At 38.6% G+C, this 25,868-nt stretch overlaps 3 protein-coding genes and 1 non-coding gene across 5 annotated transcripts in view; 3 read left to right on the forward strand and 1 right to left on the reverse strand.

Moving 5' to 3' along the window:
- LOC136256907 (ankyrin repeat domain-containing protein 13C-like) overlaps positions 1–25,868 on the reverse strand; it is a 230,799-nt gene that overhangs the window by 78,174 nt on the left and 126,757 nt on the right. The gene's annotated exons all lie outside the window — the stretch shown is intronic.
- LOC136256908 (transitional endoplasmic reticulum ATPase-like) overlaps positions 1–25,868 on the forward strand; it is a 196,530-nt gene that overhangs the window by 17,189 nt on the left and 153,473 nt on the right. The window lies entirely within an intron of this gene.
- LOC136256904 (uncharacterized) overlaps positions 1–25,868 on the forward strand; it is an 80,404-nt gene that overhangs the window by 3,572 nt on the left and 50,964 nt on the right. The window contains exons 2-5 of the mRNA XM_066049967.1: positions 1,824–2,108; positions 19,860–19,988; positions 20,623–20,712; positions 24,744–24,824. Of these exons, the coding sequence (XP_065906039.1) occupies positions 1,824–2,108; positions 19,860–19,988; positions 20,623–20,712; positions 24,744–24,824 (585 nt within the window). The remainder of the gene's footprint in view (positions 1–1,823; positions 2,109–19,859; positions 19,989–20,622; positions 20,713–24,743; positions 24,825–25,868) is intronic.
- On the forward strand, positions 3,525–3,596 carry Trnad-guc (transfer RNA aspartic acid (anticodon GUC)). Its single transcript has one exon. It is a non-coding gene; the product is annotated as a tRNA-Asp (tRNA).

Consider the following 25,868-nt stretch of genomic DNA (forward strand, 5'->3'; position numbering starts at 1 on the left):
TACCCTGTGGCAACTACTCTATTAGAGCATCTTGATCATGCAATTTTACACTTATTTATTTATAACTTCGTAGCTGTAACTCTACTGCTATTCAAACTATCAAAATGCACTGCTATGATGATCAGCATATATACACACCAATTTTCATACTTGATTTACCCTGTAGCTGTGACAAAAGTTAGACTTTTTTGGGTGAATAAATGCACATAACTCCTCAGATTCACAGCAAACTTGGTTTCACTGTACATGAATTCGCCTTATACACTCTTCATTTGTTCGAGGCAATCAAATTACACATTTACATTTATAGCATTTTTTACAAAGTGTGTGAAAAGAAATTGAAGCCCTGTACGGCATAAGAACAAAAACAACGAAGATATTAAATCTTAGAATGCCCATATCTTGCAAATGGCTGTTGTGTATTTAATCAAATTTGCAGTCTGGTCTATCCTACCTGACAGACAGCTATACTGCAAAAAAAAGGTATGTTTTGGAGTAAAAGTAGAAGACTTTCAATTTTTAGCTACAGCATCTTGTAAAGCATAAAAAATGCTGCAGTTTGATATATAGGTTTGCCACATTTGCTTTTGTAATAGCTAGTAACCATTAAATAGACAAGTAAGCTGTTCTCCAGACATCTCTATTGAGTACAATTGGTAGCCATGGCACAAAACAAAACATGTGATGTATGCACCATTACGTTATTTATACTTTTCGTATGATTTACATAAATGACTGCTCTATTAGAGTAGTTTGATTTTATGTAAAAACTTCCGTGTAAGGAATTTTCGTACAAGTTTTGCATACGAAAATTAATTGACAAGAGAAAAAGCAAATAAAGGTATTATGAAGTGCATAGCATTGCCAATAAATTATCAGAGATTTAAGTTGTATCTTGCAATGAGCAAACACCATTCAACCCATAAGCTGGACCACTTCTCCATGTGGCGAGCAACAATACTTTTCCCATGGGTTTTCTATGGAAGAACTTACATTGGAGCTTAACCAAATGCTTTTCTCTGCTTTGATCACAAAAAAAACTCACCAGAAGAGCACCATATTTACTAAGTCAACACTATGAAACCAATGACCCTATTGTCTAACCCGTCTACAGGATGCCATTCTTATTATGCAATTTACGGGAGAAAAATTCCACAATTTTCGTGGGGTTTTGACATCACTAATTTTATAACTATTGTTTAAAACTAGTAATCTAAAACTATCTCAGAGTTTTAAAGTACCATTAACTTTCATGGGGCGTGCTGTGACAGTCTGTTGCATGCTTCAAACTACAGTACGTAACTTCCATTGCTTAAATTGGCCCACTATGCATGGGACTGTAGTTAGGGTGACTGCTCAATTAAAGTATCTTGCTCTTGTTGCTGATCTTGAGTGAGTTTCTATAAGTCATTAAAGAGTGTGGTTGTTGTGTATTGTTTTTTCAGTGAAAGTATTGTAAGTGCATGTAGTATTCTCCTCCAGACAATATTCTCCAGATTATAAAGCACTCTTGGGCATGGCCATCATGCTGTACTTTCTCTTTAAAAACCAATCATTACAAATACAACTATGTAAATCAGTAAAGGCTATCTCAGTATTCACCATGCTCTGTTTTCACTAGTGAACAGAGTACAGTGAACATTACTGTATCATGCATGAACACAGCTGGGGCATATTGAGCTCCACAAAATCAAGATAATGCATTTTAAAAATTTACTTAGCCTACATTATATTCACTGTTGGATCACCAGGGTTGTCAAATTCATAATATGATCTAATTCCTAACTCTTACTGTACTTTGCAAATGTACATTAATTTTACAGGTAGCTCTAAGCCAACTCTTAAGAAACTCCAAAAGTCTAGAGTGATTGCTGCTGCTAGTTCCAGGTGGTATCAACTTGGAATAGAGTTACTAGATGATGATCGGGTTACACAACTTGAAGTTATCAAGAAAAACAATGATGATGTCACTGAACGGTGTACTGCACTGTTCAGTTACTGGCTACGAACTCACCCCAGTTCCACTTGGGGTCAGTTAGTGGCAGCTATGAGGGAACCAGGTGTTGACCTGAATGAACTGGCTGCATCTATGGAAGAAAGTTATTCTGGTTAGTGGTAGAACATCAATTAGTCTTACATAAACATGTACATGTCTTGGCATGCCACAAGCAATAACAACAACACACCATACTACAGTAAAGACTTCTCAGCACAAAAAGCCACGTAGTTCATATTTGTAGAAATGTATTTAATTGGTTGTAGTTCACGATATGCATAATCACCAAAGTTTAAACATGAATGCAACAGTTCCTTAATATTTCCATTGGAGTGGAGGGTGAGGTGATCAGTGGCCAATCTAAAATGCTAAGAACGATGATGGGCAGGATTAAAATTCAGCCTTCCATATACCTCACAGCTTCACACTAATTAAAAATTAATGGTGGAAATCCACTTATTGATGATTTCAGAGGCATATTCAATTATTTCTACTCAGTTGTGGCAGTTTCAAAACTATAAACAGCTTCCACATGCTTCCACAAGCTGGTAATATGCTGACTGACCAGTAGTACATGGACTAATGTATACTGTATATGTATAAGGAGTTTCAGTAAATCATATACTGGTGTAAACTAGCTATATGCACATTTTTGTTGACATATACATGTATAACATCTCACATCAATTTTCCAAGCAATTCAACTACATTTTATAGCACTTTATTAAAGTAGTTTATATGCTGCATAAATACAATAAACATGTATTCAAATATCATGTAGCAACAATAGTGGAGAAATGCTTGTTCCTAAAGTACGCTTTAATTGAGTTAACTCAGTCTCTTGTTTGCCTCATGAACCTTAGCATAACAAAGTTAAAAGTTATAATATAAGATAAAGCTTGCTTAGTTTGTATAAAAATGTAACCTGCATGTTAGGGGTGGGTACTAAGCACCACTATATGTAATCTGGTTGATGGGGCAGGTATCAGTGCTAGTTTGTTACAAATACAATTATTGTTGCTACTATTCTTGCAACAAGTACAAGTACACAGAAATATTTGGAATTTTCAACTGGAGTAGGGACCATAACACATTGATAAAAAGTACTGAAACAAGCTGGAGTACTATAGTGCACGATATTAAACCACAGTAAAACAATAAGAAGTATTATATTCCTATTGTACATTTCCATTATGGTATCTTGAGCACAGTAGGGATATAACACTTATTATTGCTTTACTGTGATTTAATATCATGCGCTACTCCAGCTTGTTTCAGTACTTTTTATTGATGTGTTATGGTCCCCACTCTAGTTGAAAATTCCAAATTTTTCTGTGCACTTGTTTGTTTACTTTTTTTGTAATAATTATTATGACTGGTGAACCCATGCATATTGCATCTGAAATGGCACCATGTGCCCCAATTATCGTCTGAAAAGTGAAGTATCCATTACACTTCATTGTCAGCTATGTTTAGCCCATTATGCAGCATTTCAAATCAAGAAACCAAGTGTCCTTGGAACCGAGTGTCCTTGGTTGTATAGTGGTGAGTATCCCTGTCTGTCACACAGGAGACCGGGGTTCGATTCCCCGCCAAGGAGCTCCAACTATTTAGCTCTAATAACAATAAATACTTAGGTTTAAAGGAAGAAAATCCATCCCTCCTGGAGGAGGCTGAGTGTGGTGCTCGACTAGACATTGGTGGCTTGCAGTTCAAATCCTGGGGTAGGAGAGATTTTTTTTCCTTTCTTTATCACATTTTCTGTTTCACCTTATTATAGCTACTGTAGGTTAAGTAATGCTTAAGTCTATATAATTCCAGTTTGTTAGGTTAGGTAATCCAAAGGCTGCAGCACATGTTGCTGTCAGACTTTCAGTGCTGGTCGCCGTAAAGTTCTAATAGCAACAACAATAACAAGAACTGTTTGAAAAGCACTTCTGCAATCCACGCATACCAAAAGAAAGAAATGGTGCCGCGCGCCCCAGTTATATCAATCATCGTCTGAAAAGTGAAGTATCCATTACGCTTCGTTGTCGGCTATGTTCAACCCGTTACACAGCAGCATGAATCAAGAACTGTTTGAAAAGCGCCTCTGCTATCAAAATAGCCACTATGACATATACGAACGATTTCCACTATGAAGGGAAGCCATCACATGCTATCGCCAAGTCGACACTTCACTGTCAGCAAAGATGAATGGGACATAAAGGAGGACACCCATGAAGAATGCATTGTACGTACTGCGATATGCTAAAAGGCACCCGTTGGGGCGAAGTAACATCGAACAGTGAAAAATCAAGCCCGTAGCCTTAGCTGTTATTGAGTTACGCTTGTCTGAAGGCATCAGTCAGTTAGTTGCTCAGTCAGTCAGTAGAAAATTCTGTTAAATAAACTATTTTTTAAATTCCATAGCAACTTCAGGTAGACCTGAAAGCTTGTTTGGGCTTAGTTTCACCTAACCAATACTGTCTCATCATCGTCAGGGGAAATTGAGGCTGTTTTTTGGATGATATTATTTCATGGGCCATGCCTACTCCTTTATGGTCCCTACTATACAGTACTATCATACTGTATGAAGTACTATCGTACTGTATGATAAATAAATTTTAAGTTTGATCAAGGATCATAGAAAAAACAAGGGAGGTTGCCTACACCTGCAGGTGTACTAGTGGGTATTTAATTGCTACTTCAGTCACGGTAGGTAGACTGAATTAGGGATTTAATGTCCACTAGTATATTTGTGACCCAGTCTGGGAAAACCGGTCTTACCGCCCATGTCAGCAGATTCAATTTTTCACCCAGTACACAAAGCTACTACATGAATAAACTATCTAATTTCACAATCAAAATCAGCTAGACTTGAGTGGTCTGGTTTTGCTGGCTGCTTTTCCCAAGCCCAGTGGCGATCCGTACATGTGGTGTGGGGCCTTAACTCTGGCCAGCTTGGGGATGGCTGTATATGGCTGTACAGCTCCGTGGTGTTGAATACCTCTGGTGTGAATTTCCTTTTATTTTAGCCAGTTTTGATACCTGAATGGCCCATAACTTGGTCTAGTTCATCCCTACGCCTTCTTTTTAAATTTTTTGAACAGCCTCTTGCCCTCCATCTCGGCCCCCACCTCCCTCCCCTTTTGGAGCTTGCCTGATACAGTTAACCTCGGTTTAAAAACTATCTAAAATGGCGGGAAACTTAGTTGTTGGCTACTTGCACAGTGGATGCTCTGGAAGGTAAGGAATTGGTGTAAAATGTGTGAAAATTTGGTACACAGCTTCAACCATTGGCAAGGTACAACACACTAAATAGTTAAAACCGGTGTTTCTCAATACTTTTAAATAGGCGATACGACCAGTTTTCTCACATTTGCAGTTGTAGGTTACCTCATTTGTTTCCCTACTTTATTTTTTGCTAACCGAACTTAATATTCTTAATTTTTCTTTGTACTTGTTTGTTTATCTTTTTGTAACTTTATTATGACTGTGCATACCACATTAAAAGAAGGATGGTGCCAGAGGTAATGTTTTTGATTGCACACATGCCCCAAATATCAACCCTCGAAAGTGAAATGGCCATTACACTTCACTTTCAGCTATGTTCAGCTGGTTACACAGCACTACAAATGAAGAACAGTAGGAGAACCACCTCTGCAATCAATCCAGTCACCATGGAAAATACTGACGATTTGTGTGCCCCAACTATCAGTTACCGACTCAAAAGTAAAAGTAGCCATTACGCTTCACTCTCAGCTATGTTCAGCCCACTTTACAGCAGTACAAACAAAGAACAGTAGGAGAAGCACCTCAGCAATCAACCCAGTCACCACAGAAAATACAGACAGTTCCTGTAGGGAAGTCATCATGCTACTGCTAATTGACATCTTTGGCTTTCAGTAAAAAAGAAATCGGAGGACAAAGGTAAGTCCATGATGCGTGCATTGTAAGTACTGCAGTATGCCAAAAGGAACATCTTGGGACAGAGCAACATCAAACAGTACAAGAAAAATCAAGCCCGTAGCCTTAGCCGTTATCTAGTTACGCTTGTCTGTAGGCATCTGCAGACAGTTAGTCATCAGTAGAAAAATTCCATTGAATAAAAATTTTTAAAAGTTTAGTTGCAATGTATTGGAAGCATTTAGGATCATACTGAAGGCACTTTTGGGTTTGGTTTATACCCAACCAATACTGCCAAGGCACTAGAATGGTATTGTGAACTGTGTGGTGATATTTTGGCCAAAAAAACCCAAACCTCTAATATACAGTACGATACAGCACTATCATACTGTATGATAGCTATAACATGGAAATTTATCGTAACATATTTTCTCCACATATCCTTGGGAATTGTACGTACATATATTTCAGTCATATCTCTCATGACTATGTAATGATTATACCAGAAGATCAAATGTACTGCATGCACCATGGCACAGTAAAACCTGTATTAACATTAACAATCGGCTGAATTAAGTGTTCATCTATGTATAACGGCCATTGTCGTGAGGTCCTAAATATTTTTGTCTGCCAAGAATTCACTTATGAATCACTGTATGCATAAATTAAACTCTGGTTGCTGCCTTATAAAAAAACAGTAAGTGGCTTGTTCAGCCAATAATCTGGAACCACAACTGAGAGATGGCACCATTTAAATGGACTCGCAATTATCACACCTGCTTTTTAATATATAGTTTATGTAATATATAAACCAAGGCTGTGAGGTGTATTGCACTTCTATACACACCGAGTCTGAAGTCAGAGGAAATTCACTGGTGGTAAGCTCTGAGGCTTTACTAGTGCTAAACCCCAAGGTTTTGCCTTGGAGTTATCACAAGTAAATTTCCTCTGACTTTGGACTCATGTATATAAGTGCAATACACCAAAGTGAGCCATGTTTAATACGTATAAACTTTAAGTTTGATTAGGTATCATAGAAAAAAGGAAGGAAACAAGGGAGGTCGCCTATACCTGCAGATATGGTACTGAAAATTTAATCCTTAATTCAGAGTACGGGGCATTTGCTGGTTCTCAGGAAGCTCAGAGTAACAATTCTCTCTGGATCACATGATCGCACATGAGATTGATCTTATCCATTGTATGTGACTATTTAGAAAAATCAACCATATGGGCACACAGTGTTGGGGGTAACGTTTTACTTACGTAACATGTTACATAATAATTATTACATTTGTGGTACTAACCAGTATTATCATAGTGCACTACTTCATATATTGTTTGCGGCATATTGCAGGGTAGACTAGCTACCATATCTATAGCTTTTGACCACTGAGTGATTAGACAGGATTTGGGAGGAAGGTCAGGCGTGCAAGTTATTTAGGCGGTACAACTGGCACTAGCCTGAAGCACCGGCTAGTAGATGATTTTCAAGTAGTTGGTAGATGCCCTGGGGGACCCTGCCCTGGTCAATGATTACTTGATAGATGCCCTGGGGGTCCTGCCCTTATCAATGATCTTTTTTGAACCAATGTAGCCAGCACGAACACGGACTGGTTTTAGACCATTCCCATCGTTATCTATTGACGATATAGGTGAGGGCCTCCAGGCATCCACCAAGTAGCTAGCTCCTCCTCTTTAAAAGTTATACCACCCCCTCTCCAGTGGTCAATGTAGCTATGATCTTGTTGTCTTGACCAGTCACCTTGGGATGCACCACATGTCTACCCAAGGGAACATGAGTGCTATGGTGCCCTTTCATTGATTAATCGACTTTCTATTAACTTAGAGTAAGCACGCAGTTGGAAAGATCTGGTACAAGATTCTAGATCTTTGAATTTTACACATTTTGGCAAGAAAGCTATCATAAAAAGGGAATTATTTACCTTTAGCATCCAGATCACAAGATGGTTAGGCAGAAATGGTTCACAATGCAGGGTTTGCCTTTCAAACTTAACAAGTCGTACAAGCATTACCGAGATATAACAGAGGCTTTACAAGATTTTGCAGACGCCTTGGTCATATCACTTTGCCTATGGTAGCTAGATTAGTTAGTTTAATATTGCTAGAGTTATTGCTGTGAATTGGGCAGGTTGTGGTGGGAAAGCGAAACAAACCTTGACTGCATCATGAGAAGTAGTACCAGACGTTACACTGCAGTGAAATCTGAATACACGGTTGCTAACGTTAAGATGTCACCCAACTTGATTATCCTGTTTGTAACCTTACGTGGGTGCGCATCTGAGAGTGGCCAGAGCTCTGTAACTTCTATGTTAACTCCGTTTAACCAGCTAGTAGATGATTTTCAAGTAGCTGGTAAATGCCCTGGGGGCCTGCCCTGAACAATGATCTTTTTTGAACCAATGCAAACAGCACGAACATAGACTGGTTTTAGATCATTCCCATCGTTATCCAGTGACGTTATAGGTGAGGGCCTCCAGGCATCCACCAAGTAGCTTCTTTTCTTTAAGAGTTATACCGCCCAAAGCTTCTACCCAAAGTCTCTAACCTGACCCTCCTACCTGTTAGGGAGTTGTGTTCAATTGTAGCATGAGATCAAACTTAACATAATGATTCGACCTTCTTAATTATATGTAACTAGACAGTCAGTTCAGCTGGATTGCCTAGGATTTAGCAATAACAATTACACATTTAGCTTATGTAATTACAACTACTTTGTACATGCTTTAGAACTGCTTAATGCTTGTCATGGTGGTGACATATGCACCGTGAACTACACCACATGACTAGAGGTTGAGCATACACAATGTATACAACTCAATACTTACGTATGGTTCCCATGCACATGAGTGGTAGCATTGAAATAACTCTGTAAGGCCCAACCGGGTAACTATCTTTCCATCGCTTGGTGATTGATGATTATGGTGGAGATATCAATAGAGAGTTGGCGGATCCCTGAGTCCTGTTAAACCAACGTAGCAAGTTGTTGCTGGTCAAATGTAACACTGCCCACTGATCTGACGCATCTCTGATAATACAACATGTTGTTGCTGTTAGATTTGCTAGTAATACATTATGACATTGACCTCCTAGTGGGAACATCAGCATCTCTCTGAAAGATTATTGATCTAGGATCAGGTGACACCAAATGAGGGAGAGCCCTCCAGAAAACTTCTGACATACATGGTCTAATGTTCCATTCCATTTCCATTAAGTGTTCATAATCTCAAAGACACGATGAAGGAGACTGTTCCCTGCATATTAACAGCAAACACTTCAGAGCATTGTTACAAAATCATTTTAGTTTTTTGACTGCAAAATCACGGGAAGCCCGACCAACAAAGTGCCATCAAGGGCCACTTGAGTACATAATTAACTTCATAAGCCACATGTGCATGTCAACTGACATAGACAACAGAAGAAAAACAATTGATTAATTGGCTCCACATTATATGGACGTGGTATACCTCCTGGTAGTTTCCAATGTTAGATGGAACTGCATAATGGGACTTAATGATGTGCAGAGTTCATCAAAAAGACTGTGCTTGAACACTACAATCTTTTTGGGGCTTCGTGCTCCATTTGCTTGCTAAAATGCAGAGGTATACTTGTTTCACATACACTGGGCTGCCAGGCTGAATTTCATAGCAAGGATGGCAAGTTTGTGAGCTCCCTGTATTTTATCATTAGCATTCACTCAATAAATCAAGACTCACGGTAGTGAGTCGCGCGGCCAGTAAAGCGGAAACGCGCGCCGCAGACAATAAATGACGCGACCACTACGTGAGGATTTTACAAGAACGAACATTGTCAAATTCGGCCTTCCTGTAATCCACCCGTCACTTACGCTATCCCTCTGAAACTCTGGAGTTGAACTCATCGTGTCACTAGTAACTACCACACAAGCAGTGAAGCAAATCCATGCCGATTGTTTCGTGATCGAGGTTACCGACATCAAAGGGGAAGTTTCATTTTTTTTTTTTTTTTTTTAAATCGCATGCGGTTAGACGCAACCGCAGGTGTATACCTTGCGTTCCTTTGTGCATTCCGAACATTCATCGCCCTGTTATCGCTTCAGTATTCACTCAATCACCTCAAGATTCACATCATCGATTTCACCATACATGATTACTCTACAGTCGTGATTTCAGCACCAAACAAAGTTTCAGTCGTCCTCAGTCGACCTAGAGGCCAAATACAAATCCCAGATTGTTGTTTTCCGCAATACTTGCTTGGCATGTAGGGCAATGTGTCTTTAAACTGTTCTGAAAGTTTCGTTCAGATTGAAACAGTTGTTTTCGAGAATGGCTAGTTTGAAATTTGAATTTAGTCGCCCCCACGTCATTTGCTCTCTAAGAATTTCACTCGGAATTTAAAGAATGACGCAGAGCACAACTGCGGTCACTGGGTATTGATGAACTGGCGCTCTATGTAGTTAATCAGTACATATAGCCACCAAGAAGTGTGCTGCCATAGATTATAGTCCATAGATATAATCTATGGAGCTGCATACCATCCTTCGTTTCGAAATTAGTCGCCCCCACATAATTTGTCCTCTAAGGGCGCGGCTTAAAGAATGACACAAGAGTACCAACTGCGGTTACCAGTTGTTGACACAAGCTGTGAGTAATTAGCACATGTAGCTAGCTTAAAAGGAAGTGTGCAAAATCGCCTAATACAATTGTCACCATGCATTATTGCATTTTATAGCACCCCCACACAAAATTACACATGTAATTACAACATACAGAGGAGACACATGAATACCAAACACTTTTCACAACAATAATGTAAGAATTGTACAATAATGACTGTAATATAACTGCTATGCAAATGTTTTCCAGTGGCCCGCCATGGTAGCAAGTCTCACATGACGGCATGTATGTTCATCCAAACACAATGGGAGTAACGAGTAAGTATGATGACAACAAGTTGGTATGACTCCATTTGTAGAATCGAGGTGTGGCTCCAGTATGTCTAAACAGTTAACAAACATTCCTGTTATAAATATGTGCTAGAGTTGCAATATAATAGTATAGTATTTAAATGCAATAATACATAGTCTCCATTGCATCACTATCAAACGACACTAAGTGGAGGATATTGTTGCATCTCTAGTATGTATACTCTATCAGTACAACCTATCTTAATGGCCACTAGTATAGAAAGACAACCACTCTTGAAAAGCCAATTCCAATTGAGAATTTATACACTGTTACCTGCTGAATGAGTGAAGGTGGCAATAAACAAGTTCCACCGTAATTTATACACGTGATCTGATCCTGTATATTCTGTCAGTGGATGAGATCCACTTGGCCAGGACAAAATGTGACTCAAGTGCCCTGGATGATCCATACTCAACCAACTTATGACCCAGTGGCACAATGGAACTGACTATTTATAGAGAATACAATTATATTTATTTCTAAGATGTGTGAATGTGTGGACACATTACAACACATTACATGTACATACAAGACATGCTACGTACTGTTTTAGCATTTCAAGTCACCACATTATACACGTACCAGTCAACAATGCTTCATAGTGCCCATCAGTAAACCTGAAGAAAAGTTACGAAAAATAAAAATTCACTTAATATGGCAGGCTGTGGAACCAAAAAAATTGGCCTGAATAACAAGGTGGCCTTATTAATGAGGTCATAAGTAATGTTTAGCTATATTTGGGACCTACTAGAGGTGGCCAATATAATGAGGTGGTCTTATTAAAGAGGTGGCCACTAAGTGAGGTTTCACTGTACATATAGTTCACAATATTGTGAACAATATTAATGGTTAACAATATACACTGAAACCTGCAGGTCACTTCTTGTGGAAGATTGCTCTCTACACAAAATGACACATTCAGAGATTGTATTTACAGTAATGCATTGTGACTTCAATACTCGTGATGTGTCACTGCTAGGCAGCAACCATATACACGGCACTGCCACATCGCACTTGCTCGCACACACAATTTTGCTAAAGATTTTACAAATTGATAATTAAGGGGTGTGGCAACCAGCTGTTTCACTTGCAAGACTGTGTGGCAGCTGTTTCCCTTCTGTACAAGTGGCCACCAAGACAGGTCCACTGTGGATGAAAGCCAGGCATTAGATATTTGGTATTTCATGTGTTGAAGACATTCCAGGGCTTCTGGTAGTCTCAAATCTCACCACAGTTTAACTCAGGCAGTGTTGTGGTCACCACTAAACTACTGGAATGCTGTGTTATGTTCATCTTATGCTTGGCTACTATATTGTAGAACTGAAATGGATACTCTGAAAAATATATCCTATGGATAATGACTTCATCACTTTCTTCATCAGGAGCTTATAAGGACCAATAGTGAAACTTTTTACACTTGGGGCTGACAGTCAACTGCCTATGTCTGAAGCAATGCTTTTGGTGCTCTAACAGATTGGCTGCCCCCTTGCTGCCAGCACTCACTGTCTCATACGCTGTCATACACTAAATCCATCTCTATAGCCAGTTAGAACAGCATGCTTCTTACCTTTTTTTAAGGCCGCATAATGCAGCCACCTCTTTAAAAGGCAAAGTTAGAAAATTTTGTCCCTACGGCCTGAATAATGACCAGTTTTCACTGTACTATTAGTGATTAGTGATCATGGGGGATTATTTATTAAGATACTAAGATATACAAACGCTACAACCTCTAAATATAGCAGTAAATTTCTTACCCTGGTCCAATGTCTCGTAATAATCGTGACTTCGTGAGAGACTCTACTGTGACAAATACATGTTTATCATGATATGTGCTAATCGCCTTTTTACAATTAAGTTTTACAACACAAATACATGTATAGTTAAACTCACCAATTGCGACTAAATCCCTTCAACACGAAAAGACAAGTAATGAGACAACCTTGGAGGCAACAGCCACACAAGCCTATTCTGGTGCGTTTATTTAGTAGTAATATAAATTTTAAAGGCGTTTATTTACAACAGGACATAATTACGCGCCCCTCTATTGTCTCTGTACATACTTGCCTTTTCTTTACTATTCTCATTTCATTTCACAAGATCTCTTGGCAGGGGCGTAGCTTCTTCACTTGAATTAGTCAATGCTTGAAGTAGATCGAGATACTCTAATAGAACAGTCACATTTCTACAAGTGCCATACTTTTATATTGTAAAGTCTGTAAGTAGCTAGTAATTTAAACTATACAATCCGATTCTAAGCAGAAGTTATAACTATGCTAAATATTGATTGCTGTGTTACAGCTGTTTTGTGACTGCTCTAATAGAGTATCTTGATCATTTCAATGCAGTACAAGATGAAAGGCAAAGTGTTGTTAAGGGTTTACTAGTTAAAATGGGTGTTAGTTGACTGCAGTTGCATGCCACTAACAGGGCCATCCAGAGAAATTAGAGGGCCCAGGGAAAAGAGTTAAAGAGGGGCCCAGGGGCAAGGAAGGGTCTAGATCCTGACTGCTCTATTAGAATATATCAATCTTTCTTTAAACAGGTATTCAAGTGGCCCCTTTCGGGCTGTGGTAGGGGGCAAAATACCCCAGTTACTCCCAATGTGGGCAGCCCTGGCCACTAAAATTACAGTTATATTTTAATATTCTGTCACTGTAATCTGGGGTTTCTGTCAAAACCATGGAAACTCACCTACTGTTATCAACAGTGCATTGCTTATTCTAACAAAAACTATTGAAATCCCATCCAAAAACAGCTTATAGCTGTAAAAAAAGTGCGCGTCCAAGTAAAGCAGAGTTAACTGCGACAAAAAGTAATGATATCATAATGCGGCCAGGTGCGAGGTGTGCAAGTTGTAAAATTAATATTAGCTAATCAGATAATACAATGTTATTGTTAAAGTGTTAATGAGAACTATGTGATGCTGCTAGTTTTTAAGTGTGTGAGCATCTTCATAAATGCCACATAAATTTAATTCTCAATAAAGCAATGTGTATAGATTCTCTGATAGTAATAAATAGTTTGAGTTTGGCCGCCTTTCCTGTATACACACGAACAAAAGAAAGGTGGCCAAACTCAAACTATTTATTACTATCAGAGAATCTATACACATTGCTTTATTGAGAATTAAATTTATGTGGCATTTATGAAGATGCTCACACACTTAAAAACTAGCAGCATCACATAGTTCTCATTAACACTTTAACAATAACATTGTATTATCTGATTAGCTAATATTAATTTTACAACTTGCACACCTCGCACCTGGCCGCATTATGATATCATTACTTTTTGTCGCAGTTAACTCTGCTTTACTTGGACGCGCACTTTTTTTACAGCTATAAGCTGTTTTTGGATGGGATCATTTTATACTGGCATCATTGCTGCCCCCTAGCTATGCTCCTGCACATGTAGATGTAGTTGGAACTCGGAGGTGCGATTGACAAGGCATGGCCAATTACAATACACCTCACCATGCAGCTGCCAGTGACTCTGTGCATGAGCCACCTGTATGGTGTTGTGTGAGTATGGCCTTGAACAAACTGGCTCATAGGCCAAGCTCTGCCAATATTTAATCACATCTCGTGACTGAACCTGCTGGGTCACACAAAATATTTTGCACTGGTTATAGTGTCTGATACAAACAAACAAAATAAAACCAAGAAGGACATCGGGCCACCAGCACAGTGTTATTATAAGTTGTAAGACACTGAGCTCATACTGAAACAACCAGAATTCACTCCATCTCACTACATTTTCCATTAAACTAAGGCTCATCCATCTTGCCAATGAACACTGATAAAAACTGATGTGCTATGGCAGCACCTACAAATGCTATAGCAACACCTAAAAGAGCCAAATTTATATTGCTCCAGTCAAATTAGCTCCTCCAGGTGCCACCAGAGTACAGTACCGCCCAGAGGTAACATTATAATCCCTTGCGAGTGTTCAAATCCAGGCCACGACTCGACACAATGCACAACTGGAATACATCATGTGCGAAGGCATGCGGTTACTGGAGCAGCCACCCGAGGGAGTTCATGTGTCATGGCTACATGTGGTGAGTTAGTTAGCTCACACATACCAAAGAAATCGTGGGTCGAAAATTGGCTACACGAGTGTCAACTGCTCGCGAGTGTAATGTTACCTCTGGGTGGTACTGTATTTGTTTCAACAATGAAGGAAATACCTGGATTCACTGTGAGGCATCAATATGACTAGCTTTGTCACAATGTCATTGAGAGTGCTCGGGAAGAAGTGATCAGTCTCTGCATCGAATAATCAATTAGCCAATTGCCTTGATGTAAGTACTCTCCATGCTCAGGCACAAGTCTGCATGAACTGTTTGTGCCTGTGTAGCCTATCTGAAATACTGTCAGCTACTTTTGGTGGGACAATACCCATCCAGCTGACCGCCTGTCATAAGCACAATGATATGATTTGCAGTTACATAATTATTCTTAAGAATTGATGTATGACTGGAAACAATGCTAATGGCTCCCTGATAAACAGCTTGTAGTATTGACTCCACACCAGCTTTTGTTTATTGTTATTACTCGGTACCAAATAACAGTTAAATATCCCAGAAAACACAGTTTTGCTTTATGGGCCCAGAGTACTGTGGCTTTGCTGACCTCAGTATGCATATGCATCATGCATAGCCAAGTGATATGAAACTAGTGTGCTGGTAGGGCTAGTGAGCCTGACCTTGCCTGCTGACTAGTATTCCGTTACAGCATCGGCTGCTGCTGTACCGTACTTGCGGCATAGCCAATTGTTAACTGTGAAACCTACAGGGTCCTTAGGTGGCTAAGCTTGGCAGGCATGTATAGCCCCATTCCCTTCAATTGCTGTGAGAACTGTTTGCCTCCAGTTCAATGTACACATACACCACCAACTAGATGCGCTGCCTTGTATCACACTTGTCACCACCAGACCTTGGCACCCTGTTGATTGATCTAATGTGTAGAATCCATGGGCTGTGCAGCCTTTAGTGCTTGGCCCTGAATACACAGGAGGCATTCTACCCATTGCCCTACTGATAGCAAGCCTGTGTATTGGGACTTGAGCACCCCATGAAGTGTGCTGCTTCAAACGTGTGTAGGTGTGCGACACCTAGACCGAACTAGCTATCCACTTGTCGTGAGAGTACCTACCGCTTCTTTGCAGCCGAGCCTTTGCATGTACTGCCTCGGACAGTGGGTAGGTACTCCGTATCAAGAGTATAGCAGGCATCATACCCTTGGTTATATCTGTTACTTTGTCAACTGATTGCTAGAGGCCTGAAGGATGTTAACCGAACTATGTCCCCGTTGGGTGCACATCCCCAGCACAACTAATGCACCTAATAGGTATTGTGCCTGTCACTGTGCCTGTCGCTGTGCCTGTCGCTGTGCCTGTCGCTGTGCCTGTACCAGCCACCCATTGGTGGCACTGATTTCTGCTATGCGTATAACCCAGAATCCAGAGTCGTACATGTAGATCCAAAGTTTAGTAGGCAGCATGCATGCCATTATGCTGACAGGCCGTTGCAGAGCCTTAATTATGTGTTGAAGGTACATAAGCCCAACGCTTAGCAGATCACATGCTGCCAGGCCGGTATATAGCCTTAGTTATGTGTCAAAAGGTGCAAAGTTAAGCAGATGACTTGTGACATGCCTGCCGTTATGCTGACAGGCCATTACCTGTCCTTTCGGACAGCTGAGTTGTCTAGAGAAGGTAATAGCCAAACCTAAAGGCCTAAAGGGTCTAGGGATGCCACGATAGTTATGACATACGACATGTCGTGACATAAAGCTCCATGATATGATATGACATAGGCTTCATGTCGTGACATAAGTATCTCCTAATAATGCACACTTTTCCATTCATTTAGATCAAATTTGATGCAATAAATATGAAAAAAATTGCTGCATATTTGACAATTAAGTATGCGCAATGTTGGTTGTTGATGTCATAGTTAAGATTGCTGATATTTAAGTTGATATTTTTGCATGTTTGAATCAAAATAACTATACAGTTTCATAAGTAACAACTTCAGTTGTGAAACTTTAAGAATTGCTTATGTCATGACATACGACATGTGACATAAACCTCTATGAAATGTGACATAAAAAATCCTATGTCGTGGCATCCTTAAAAGAGGCATATCAAGACACACAATAGTGTGTCATGTGGCCAAGTGTAGCCAGTGCAGGTGCACGACAAACAAGTATGTATTTTACAGGAACCAAGAAAATGCTGTTTTCACGCAACTGTAGCTCAATAGTGCCTTACCGAAAATTAACCATTTTTGCTGTGAAAACTCCTTCAGGGTGGGGCACCTTCACTTTCAAATTTGAGATGAATCTGCCAAGCTATCACTGAGATATGCACCTTCAAAGTTCATCTTAGTTTCTTTATATTTTTCTTCTTCTTACTCTTCTTTTTGCAACATGTAGAAAAATTTCTATGACTCGCACAAACTTTAGTTGATTTTCTTCAAATTTGGAGAGCAGTTCGGACGTAATGCAGCACATTTACATTCCAAATTGTGTACACATTAGATAAAGAACAAGAGAGTTATACACGATTTTCGAAAATTTCAATAGAGTTTTTTTGTCAAGGCCACAGAGTAAACCGTTTGAACGAATAACTTGAAAATCAGTTTGTACATGGAGTAACCATCATAGCTAGTGCAAACCTTTTGTGGTTTTACAGCAATCGTACCAACAGTCATGGAGTTATAATAAAAATACCAACCATATGTAAAAAGCGCATGATCGAGTTTGTTAATTTAAAAAATATTATTTATCACACCTACCAGGCAAACTAGTTAACGGAATCAGCTGAAAGTAAGTAGAGAGGTAGATAAATTATTTTAGAACAACCATTTAGTGGTTTACAAGGAATCTGATTAAAATTCACTGAGTTAATACACTACGTAGGTGTAACAAGTGCGCGATCAAGATACTCTAATAGTGCAGTCACCCTAATAGAATATTCAGCTATGCAATAAGCCACTCTATTGGAACAATCAGTTACAATCAAGTCACGTTCAGGTAACAACAACAACTCACCCAATAGAGAATTCAGCTAAAAAAAATAGAGAGAGTTAAACTACATTGAAGTCACCCTTCAACTAGTACCAAAAACAAATCAACCTGTAGAGAGTTCAGTTACAAACAAGTCACCCTTCAACTAGTACCAAAAACAAATCACCCTGTAGAGAGTTCAGTTACAAACAAGTCACCCACAAACAAGTAACACTGTGGAGAGTTCAGCCACAAAAAAAAGTCACCCTTTAGACAGTTCCTGCCAGCAAACACAAAGGAGGACACTGGTAAGTCCATGAAAAATGTATTGTATATGTACATATTGCAGTATGCCAAAAGGCACATGTCCAGCTGAAACGATGTCGAACAGTGAAAAAAATCAAGCCTGTAGCCTTAGCCATTATTGAGTTACACTTGTCTGAAGGCATCAGTCAGTTACTCAGTCAGTCACTAGAAAATTCCGTTCAATACTTTTTAAAAAGTTTTCATAGCAACTTGTTGAAAGTGTTTCAGGTTGATCTGAAGGCTTGTTTGGGCTTGGTTTTACCTAACTAATTGTCGTCAAGGATAAGTGAGGATGGTTTTTGGGTGATTTTTCATGGGCCACACTCAAAGTTTTGTGGTCCCTACTATACAGTACTATTAGTACTCTATGATACAATATGATGCCATAATCCCTACAAGTGTAGAAATTTTACATTTCAGTAGGAATAATAGAAATAAAATAGCAATAAAACAAGGGGGTGATCTATAACTGCAGCTATACTAGTTCACATTTACAGTAATTCCTACTTCAATGCAGCCTGAATAGCGTAGTCATGACTGAAGTAGAGAGTAATACCCACAAAGGTTGTAGATGACCTCCACTTTTCATCTCTGTGGTCCCTACTCAAACGTAAAATTTTCCTTACACTTATTTGTTTATCTTTTTCATGATCATAATTATGACTATGGAATAGCCAAAGCATACCACACCAAAGGAGAGGATGGTACCAGCCAGACACATTATAAAATTAATTGACAAACTGAATGCACACCCTGACTAACAAATACTGAAAACTCACTTCATTTTCAGTTATGTTTTACTCATTATACAACACTACAAATGGGAACAGTATGAAAAGCACCTCTGCAGTCACAATGAAAATTGCAACTAAATGTGCACCCTGACTATTAAATACTAAAAAGTGAAGTGGCCATTCCGCTATTATTTTCAAGTATTTCTACTTGTTATACAGCATTGTTAACAAAGAACAGTACAAGAAGTGCCACTACAATCAATCCAGTCACTACAGAAATTATGGACAATTCGCATGATATCCATGCAGTACTCAAGTCACTTTGCACTACTGTGAATCAACTTATGGCAGTTGTAAAAGAAATGGTACACAAAGCTGTGACAAAGGGAGCTGAGACAAAGGTAAGTCCATGATTGCGGCTGGTGAAAAGACACATCATGGGCCGAAGTGACATTGAATAGTGAAAAATTAAGCCCATCAGCTTAATCATAGTCCCTTGACTGTAGGCATCAGTCAGTCAGCTAGTCAGTCAGTCAGTTAGCAGAAAGTTTGACTGAAAAATAATTCTTAAATTCCATAAAACTTGTTGGAGGGGTTTGGGATTACTCTGCAGGTATTTTTAGGCTTGATTGTACCTAACCAATACTGCCAAGCTGTTGTGAAGGAAAAATGAGACTGGCTTTAGGGTGATATTTTTGGCCAGCAAAAGCCCAAACCTTCATCACAGCACTACTGTACTGTATGATAGACTGAAACTAAATTCCTAGTTTTTCTTGTATTTGTCAATATAGCATGTATACAGTCACACCAGCTTCTTTAAATTGTGAATACGGACAAATAAACATATATAAAAAGGTACACACCCAAATTACAGCTACTTACAGTTGGACACAGATGGGTTACAGGCTGGCTTAAATATATAAAAAAACCTTATTTAATATTGCTGCATAATTTTTAGGTCAGGTAACAAGACAACTGGAGGTTGTGTCTGCTCAACCAAATCATCAAACAAGGCAAGATGATGAGGAAAAACTGACACTTACCAGAAAGCAGCTTGATGAATTAATAATGAAATACACACAACAAAGTATGTGTATACTAACTAGTCCATATTGTGTAAAATATGTCTTTGATCAAGGCCAGACTCCGTACAGGCTGAAAAAGGAGCATGGTAAACCACAGTGTAACATTGGAAAATCATAAAAATACATTGTGTGTAATTTCTTAATTTCTGACCTGTTGAAACACTCACATTGCAAAGTTATTTGCTTTAGAATATGTTAGAGATTGAGTTACAAACAAATGAAAAAAATTCTAAAAAGCTACATAATTTGTTTTATACTGTATGAGAGGAAATTTTGACAAAAGAAAAGTTGACAAATTAAGTGAATCAGTTAATTCATTAAATTTTTGATTTGTCAAATGTTCATAAGCACCTTTAAAGTACATGTTTAGATCATGTAATTTCTTGATCATTTAATTAGTTAAAGCTGGTGAGTGTGGATTTGTCGAATATATACATTATCTCCAAAATTTCCTGTCATACAGTACATGTACATATAGGCACATCACCATATCCAAATATGAAGATATGTTACCAAAGCTATGCATCAATTCCATTGTACTATTTACATTCCAATTAATTTGTAAATTTTATAAGCAATGAGCAACACCTATTTGACAATGATGAAAAGTTTTACACATCTTCAAACTATTATTAGGCCAATCCACTGGACAGTTGGGGGCAGCATCCACACAGCCAAGTGATCAAGCTAAGAAAGATGACAAGACACTTACTACAGGTCAGTATGGTAAGTAGTAGAACATTTTCTACTGATCAGGAGAATCATATACTATACAGTACTATAGTACTGTATGATGAGTTGGTGTGTCTTTTACTGTAGTTCCCAACTACACACAAAAGATAAAATGCAATCTTACCACTAGAGACTAGTAACAAATAAATATATCATATAGTACAATAGTACTGACAACGATAAAGCAGTATTGGTTAGATTAAACTAAGCCCAAACAAGCTTTCAGATCAACCCGAAACACTTTCAACTAGTTGCTATGGAATTTTTTTTAAATATTATTTTACGGAATTTTCTACTGACTGACTGAGTAAGTGACTGACTGACTGATGCCTTCAGACAAACGTAACTCAATAACGGCTAAGGCTATGGACTTGATTTTTTTACTGTTCGACGTCACTTCAGCCCGAGAGGTGCCTTTTGGCATACCGCAGTACGTACAATGCATTCTTCATGGACTTACCAGTGTCATACTGTACTTTGTGTCCCATTCATCTTGGCTGACAGAAAAAAGTGTCAATTTGGTGGTAGCACATGATGGCTTTCCTTCATAGTGGAAATCGTCTGTATTTTTCATATTGGCTATTTTGATTTCAGAGGTGCTTTTCAAACAGTTTTTGATTCGTATTGCTGTGTAACGGGCATAGCTGACAATGAAGCATAATGGATACTTCACTTTTCAGATGATAATTGATATAACTGGGGTACGCGGCACCATTTCTTTCTTTCGGTATGCGTGGATTGCAGAGGTGCTTTTCAAACAGTTCTTGATTCATAATGCTGTGTAACGAGTTGGACATAGCTGACAATGAAGCATAATGAATGCTTCACTTTTCAAACGATAATCGATATAGCTGGGGCGCAGTGCCATTTCAGATGTGGTACGTGCGAGTTCACCAGTCATAATAATTATTTACAAAAAGAGTTTACAAACAAGTACACAAAAAAATGGAATTTTCAACTAGAGTATGGACCATAGTACATCAATAAAAAGTACTGAAACAAGATGGAATAGTGTATGATATTAATCACAGTAAAACAATAAGAAATGTTATATCCCTATTGTATTCGAGATACCATAACAGAAATGCACAGTAGGGATATAACACATTGTTTTACTGTGATTTAATATTGTGCACTATACTCTAGCTTGTTTCAGTACTTTTATCAATGTGCTATGGTCCCTACTCTGAAAATTAATTTTTTTTGCATATTTGTACAAATAATGTAGAATCATTAAAATTATGACTTAATTAAAACATAGTGTCTGTTGTGAAGGAATATATTGCTCCATAATTTGACAGTAGCTAATAGTGCACTAGTAGCTATATAATCACATGGTCTACAGGTATTAATGGGTGCATGGTATGTTTAGATCTGAATAGCATCACTTTGATGTTGCAGAAAATCTAATTCACCAACTGCCTGCCTTGCCTTGCCTTGCCTGCCTGACTGCCTGCCTGCACCAACTGTCACACGTGTACAGTATTATAATGTTCAATGTAGCAATCATGACAAATACATTGACATCTGTAACAGCTCATTAATAAATTGATACAAAAACCTGACTGCTAACTATATCTAATCCAAAACAGCCAAGCTGTAAAAGAGTGTGGCCCTCAAAAAGGCTATGGTGAAAAAAGATGTGAAATCCAAGGTGGCGGCCAAGAAATGGCTGTTAATGGTAAAAATTTTAATAACAACAATTCAAGTGAATTTGGTTCCACTTGGTCTTGGCATAAAATTCACCTGAATTGTCGTTATTAAAATTTTTACCATTAACCTACCATCACAGCCATTTCTTGGCCGCCACCTTGGATTTCACATCTTTTTTCACCATAGTCTTTTTGAGGGCCGCACTCTTTTTTTTACAGCTTGGCTGTTCTGGATTAGATTTTACTTATTTTTGTATTTGTATACCCCAAAGCCGGCCTATGGCTGGCTTTGGGGCTTTTTTAACCTATTTTTTTCTTTACTACAGAAAGAAGGAAAAGATGAAGAAGATTTTAAATACTTTAACTATTTCTAACTTTATCAGTAAATATACAAATTATATATATATAGATATAATACATATATTTATTACATATCAATTATTCCTACGGATAACTTGTTTGCAGCTGTTCTCTCTACTGGGTGACTTGCAATGTAACCAAAGTCTCTACAGGATGATTTGCTTGCAGATGAACTCTCTACAGCATGATTTATTTGTAGCTGAACTCTCCACAGTGTGATTTGTTTCTATCTGATCTCTCTACAGGGTTACTTTGTCTGGCTTATCTCTCTAAAGGATGATTTGTTTTTGTAGCTGAACTCTCTACAGGTCATTGGTTTCTAGCTGATCTTTCTACAGGATGACTTGTTTCTAGCTGAAGTCTCTACAGGGTGATTTGTTTGTAACTGAATTCTTTACAGGGTGATTTGATTGCAGCTGAACTCTCTACATGATGGTTTCTTTGTAGCTGAACTCTCTACAAGGTAACTTCTTCTAGCTTATCTTTCTACAGGGCGATTTGTTTGTAGCTGAATTCTCTACAGGGTGATTTGTTTGTAGCTGAACTCTCTACATGGTGGTCTCTTTGTAGCTGATCTTTCTACAAGGTGACTTCTTCTAGCTGAACTCTCTACAGGGTGATCTTTTCGTAGCTGAACTCTCTACAGGGTGATCTTTTCGTAGCTGAACTCTCTACAGGGTGATCTTTTCGTAGCTGAACTCTCTACAGGGTGATCTTTTCGTAGCTAAACTCTCTACAGGGTGATTTGCTTGCAGTTGAACTCTCTACATGATGGTTTCTTTGTAGCTGAACTCTCAACAAGGTAACTTCTTCTAGCTGATCTCTCTACAGGGTAATTTGTTTGCAGCTGAACTCTCTACATGATGGTTTCTCTGTAGCTGAACTCTCTACAAAGTAACTTCTTCTAGCTGATCTCTCTACGTGGTGACTTGTTTGTAGCTGAACTCTCTACAGGTAATTTATTTGCAGTTGAACTCTCTACATGGTGGTTTCTCTGTAGCTGAACTCTCTAAAAGATAACTTCTTCTAGCTGATCTCTCTACAGGGTGACTTGCTTGTAGCTGAACTGTCTACAGTATTAACTGGTTGCTGCTGGACTCCGTACAGCATAGCTTGTAATGTAATAGAAATCTATAATGGAGTAAGTCATAAACTAGCTGAATGCTCTATTAGGGTGACTGTTTTATTAGAGTATCTCGCATTTGCTACGCAGAGTTGGCTTTCAAGTCATAATTCAGTGGTTTGTAATCCGATTGTTCTGTACCACTGCAAGAACTTTCTACGGTGACTGTTCCAGCTATATACCCATTTTTAGCTCACTGCTTTAAACGGTTTGCCTGGTAGGCGTGAAAATTATTGATATTCTTATTTATGAATCTCAGTCGCGCAATTGTTACACACCTTCGGTTTCGTGTAATATCTCCATGATCTTTATTTCGATTGCTTTCAAACCACCAAAAGGCACTCCTACAATGGTTGATCTATCCACTAAACGATTTTCAACTTATTCCATGAAGCGGTTTACCCTGTAGGCGTGACAACAAATCGATCTTGCTTTACACAAATAATTGGTCATAAATCCTTAACCGTTCATCAGATTTGCACCAAATATGATACTAGAAAATGCCTTTGGACTGCCTTTCTGTGTCCCAAATTTCAAGGCGATCGGAGTATGCATTTGCGTTTTATAGCAATTTTTGCAATTGTGCGAAAACACAAAGACAGAAAAAAAAACCAAGAAAAAAAAAAAAACTTTGGCTACTCGTAACTCGGAAATGGCTTAAGCAATTTCCTTCAAATTTGGAATATGGATTCCCCTAACTGGCAGGCAACTCTGCAGCAAATTTGGTTTCAATCGGATAAGGTATCACTAAGATACAAAGGTGTGAAAATGACTTTTTCTTTCTTCCTGTCAACATACCCACAGTGTGGCGCGCCAGCTTCTTGGGCTGCATGACACACTATCATGTGTCTTGATATAAAGCCACACGCATATTTTCACTGTACATGCAGGTCTAGTTCAGAATACAGGACAACTTAGGGCTAAGCCAAATGATCAGGCTGGGCAAATCGAAGAGAAAGCAGAAGATAATGGTGAGACACACTATAGTCTAATTTTTAAAATGAAGTATAGGTAGTTATCCATATAATTAAAAGTAGTGAACAGGAGGCAAGTTGGCATTGTAACATACAACATCTAATTTTGCTTGATATATATATATCTAATCAAAAACAGCCAAGCTGTAAAAAAAGGTGCGGCCCCCAAAAAGGCCATGGTGAAAAAAGATGTGAAATCCAAGGTGGCGGCCAAGAAATGGCTGTGATGGTAGGTTAATGGTTACATTTTAATAACAACAATTCAGGTGAATTTGGTGCCAAGACCAAGCGGCACAAAATTCACCTGAATTGTCGTTATTAAAATGTAACCATTAACCTACCATCACAGCCATTTCTTGGCCGCCACCTTGGATTTCACATCTTTTTTCACCATGGCCTTTTTGGGGGCTGCACCTTTTTTTACAGCTTGGCTGTTTTTGATTAGATATCACTTCTTTTTGTATTTGTATACTGCAAAGCCGGCCTATGGCTGGCTTTGGGGCTTTTTTAACCCATGTGTTTTTTTCTTTAATACAGGAAGAAGAAAAGAACTTAAAGAAGAATTTTAGTACTTCAATTATTTTTGATTTTATTAGTAATTATACAAATTATATATATATATTTATTACATGCCCATTATTCCCCACAGGATTTTTTTTGCAGCTGATCTCTCTACTGGGTGACTTGAAATGTAGCTGAACTATATATAGGATGGTTTCTTTGTAGCTGAACTCTCTACAAGGTAACCTCTTCTAGCTGATCTCTCTACAGGGTATTTTGTTTCTAGCTGAACTCTCTACAGGTGATTTGTTTGCAGCTAAACTCTCTACATGGTGGTGTCTTTGTAGCCGAACTCTCTACATGATGGTTTCTTTGTCTAGCTGAACTCTCTACAGGGTGATTTTTTTGTAGCTGAACTCTCTGCAGGGTGATTTGTTTGCAGCTGAACTCTCTACATGATGGTTTCTTTGTAACTGAACACTCTACAAGGTGACTTCTTCTAGCTGATCTTTCTACAGGGTGAATTGTTGTAGCTGAACT

This window comes from Dysidea avara, chromosome 5 (genome assembly GCF_963678975.1).
Source record: "Dysidea avara chromosome 5, odDysAvar1.4, whole genome shotgun sequence".
In the NCBI taxonomy this organism is placed as follows: domain Eukaryota; kingdom Metazoa; phylum Porifera; class Demospongiae; order Dictyoceratida; family Dysideidae; genus Dysidea; species Dysidea avara.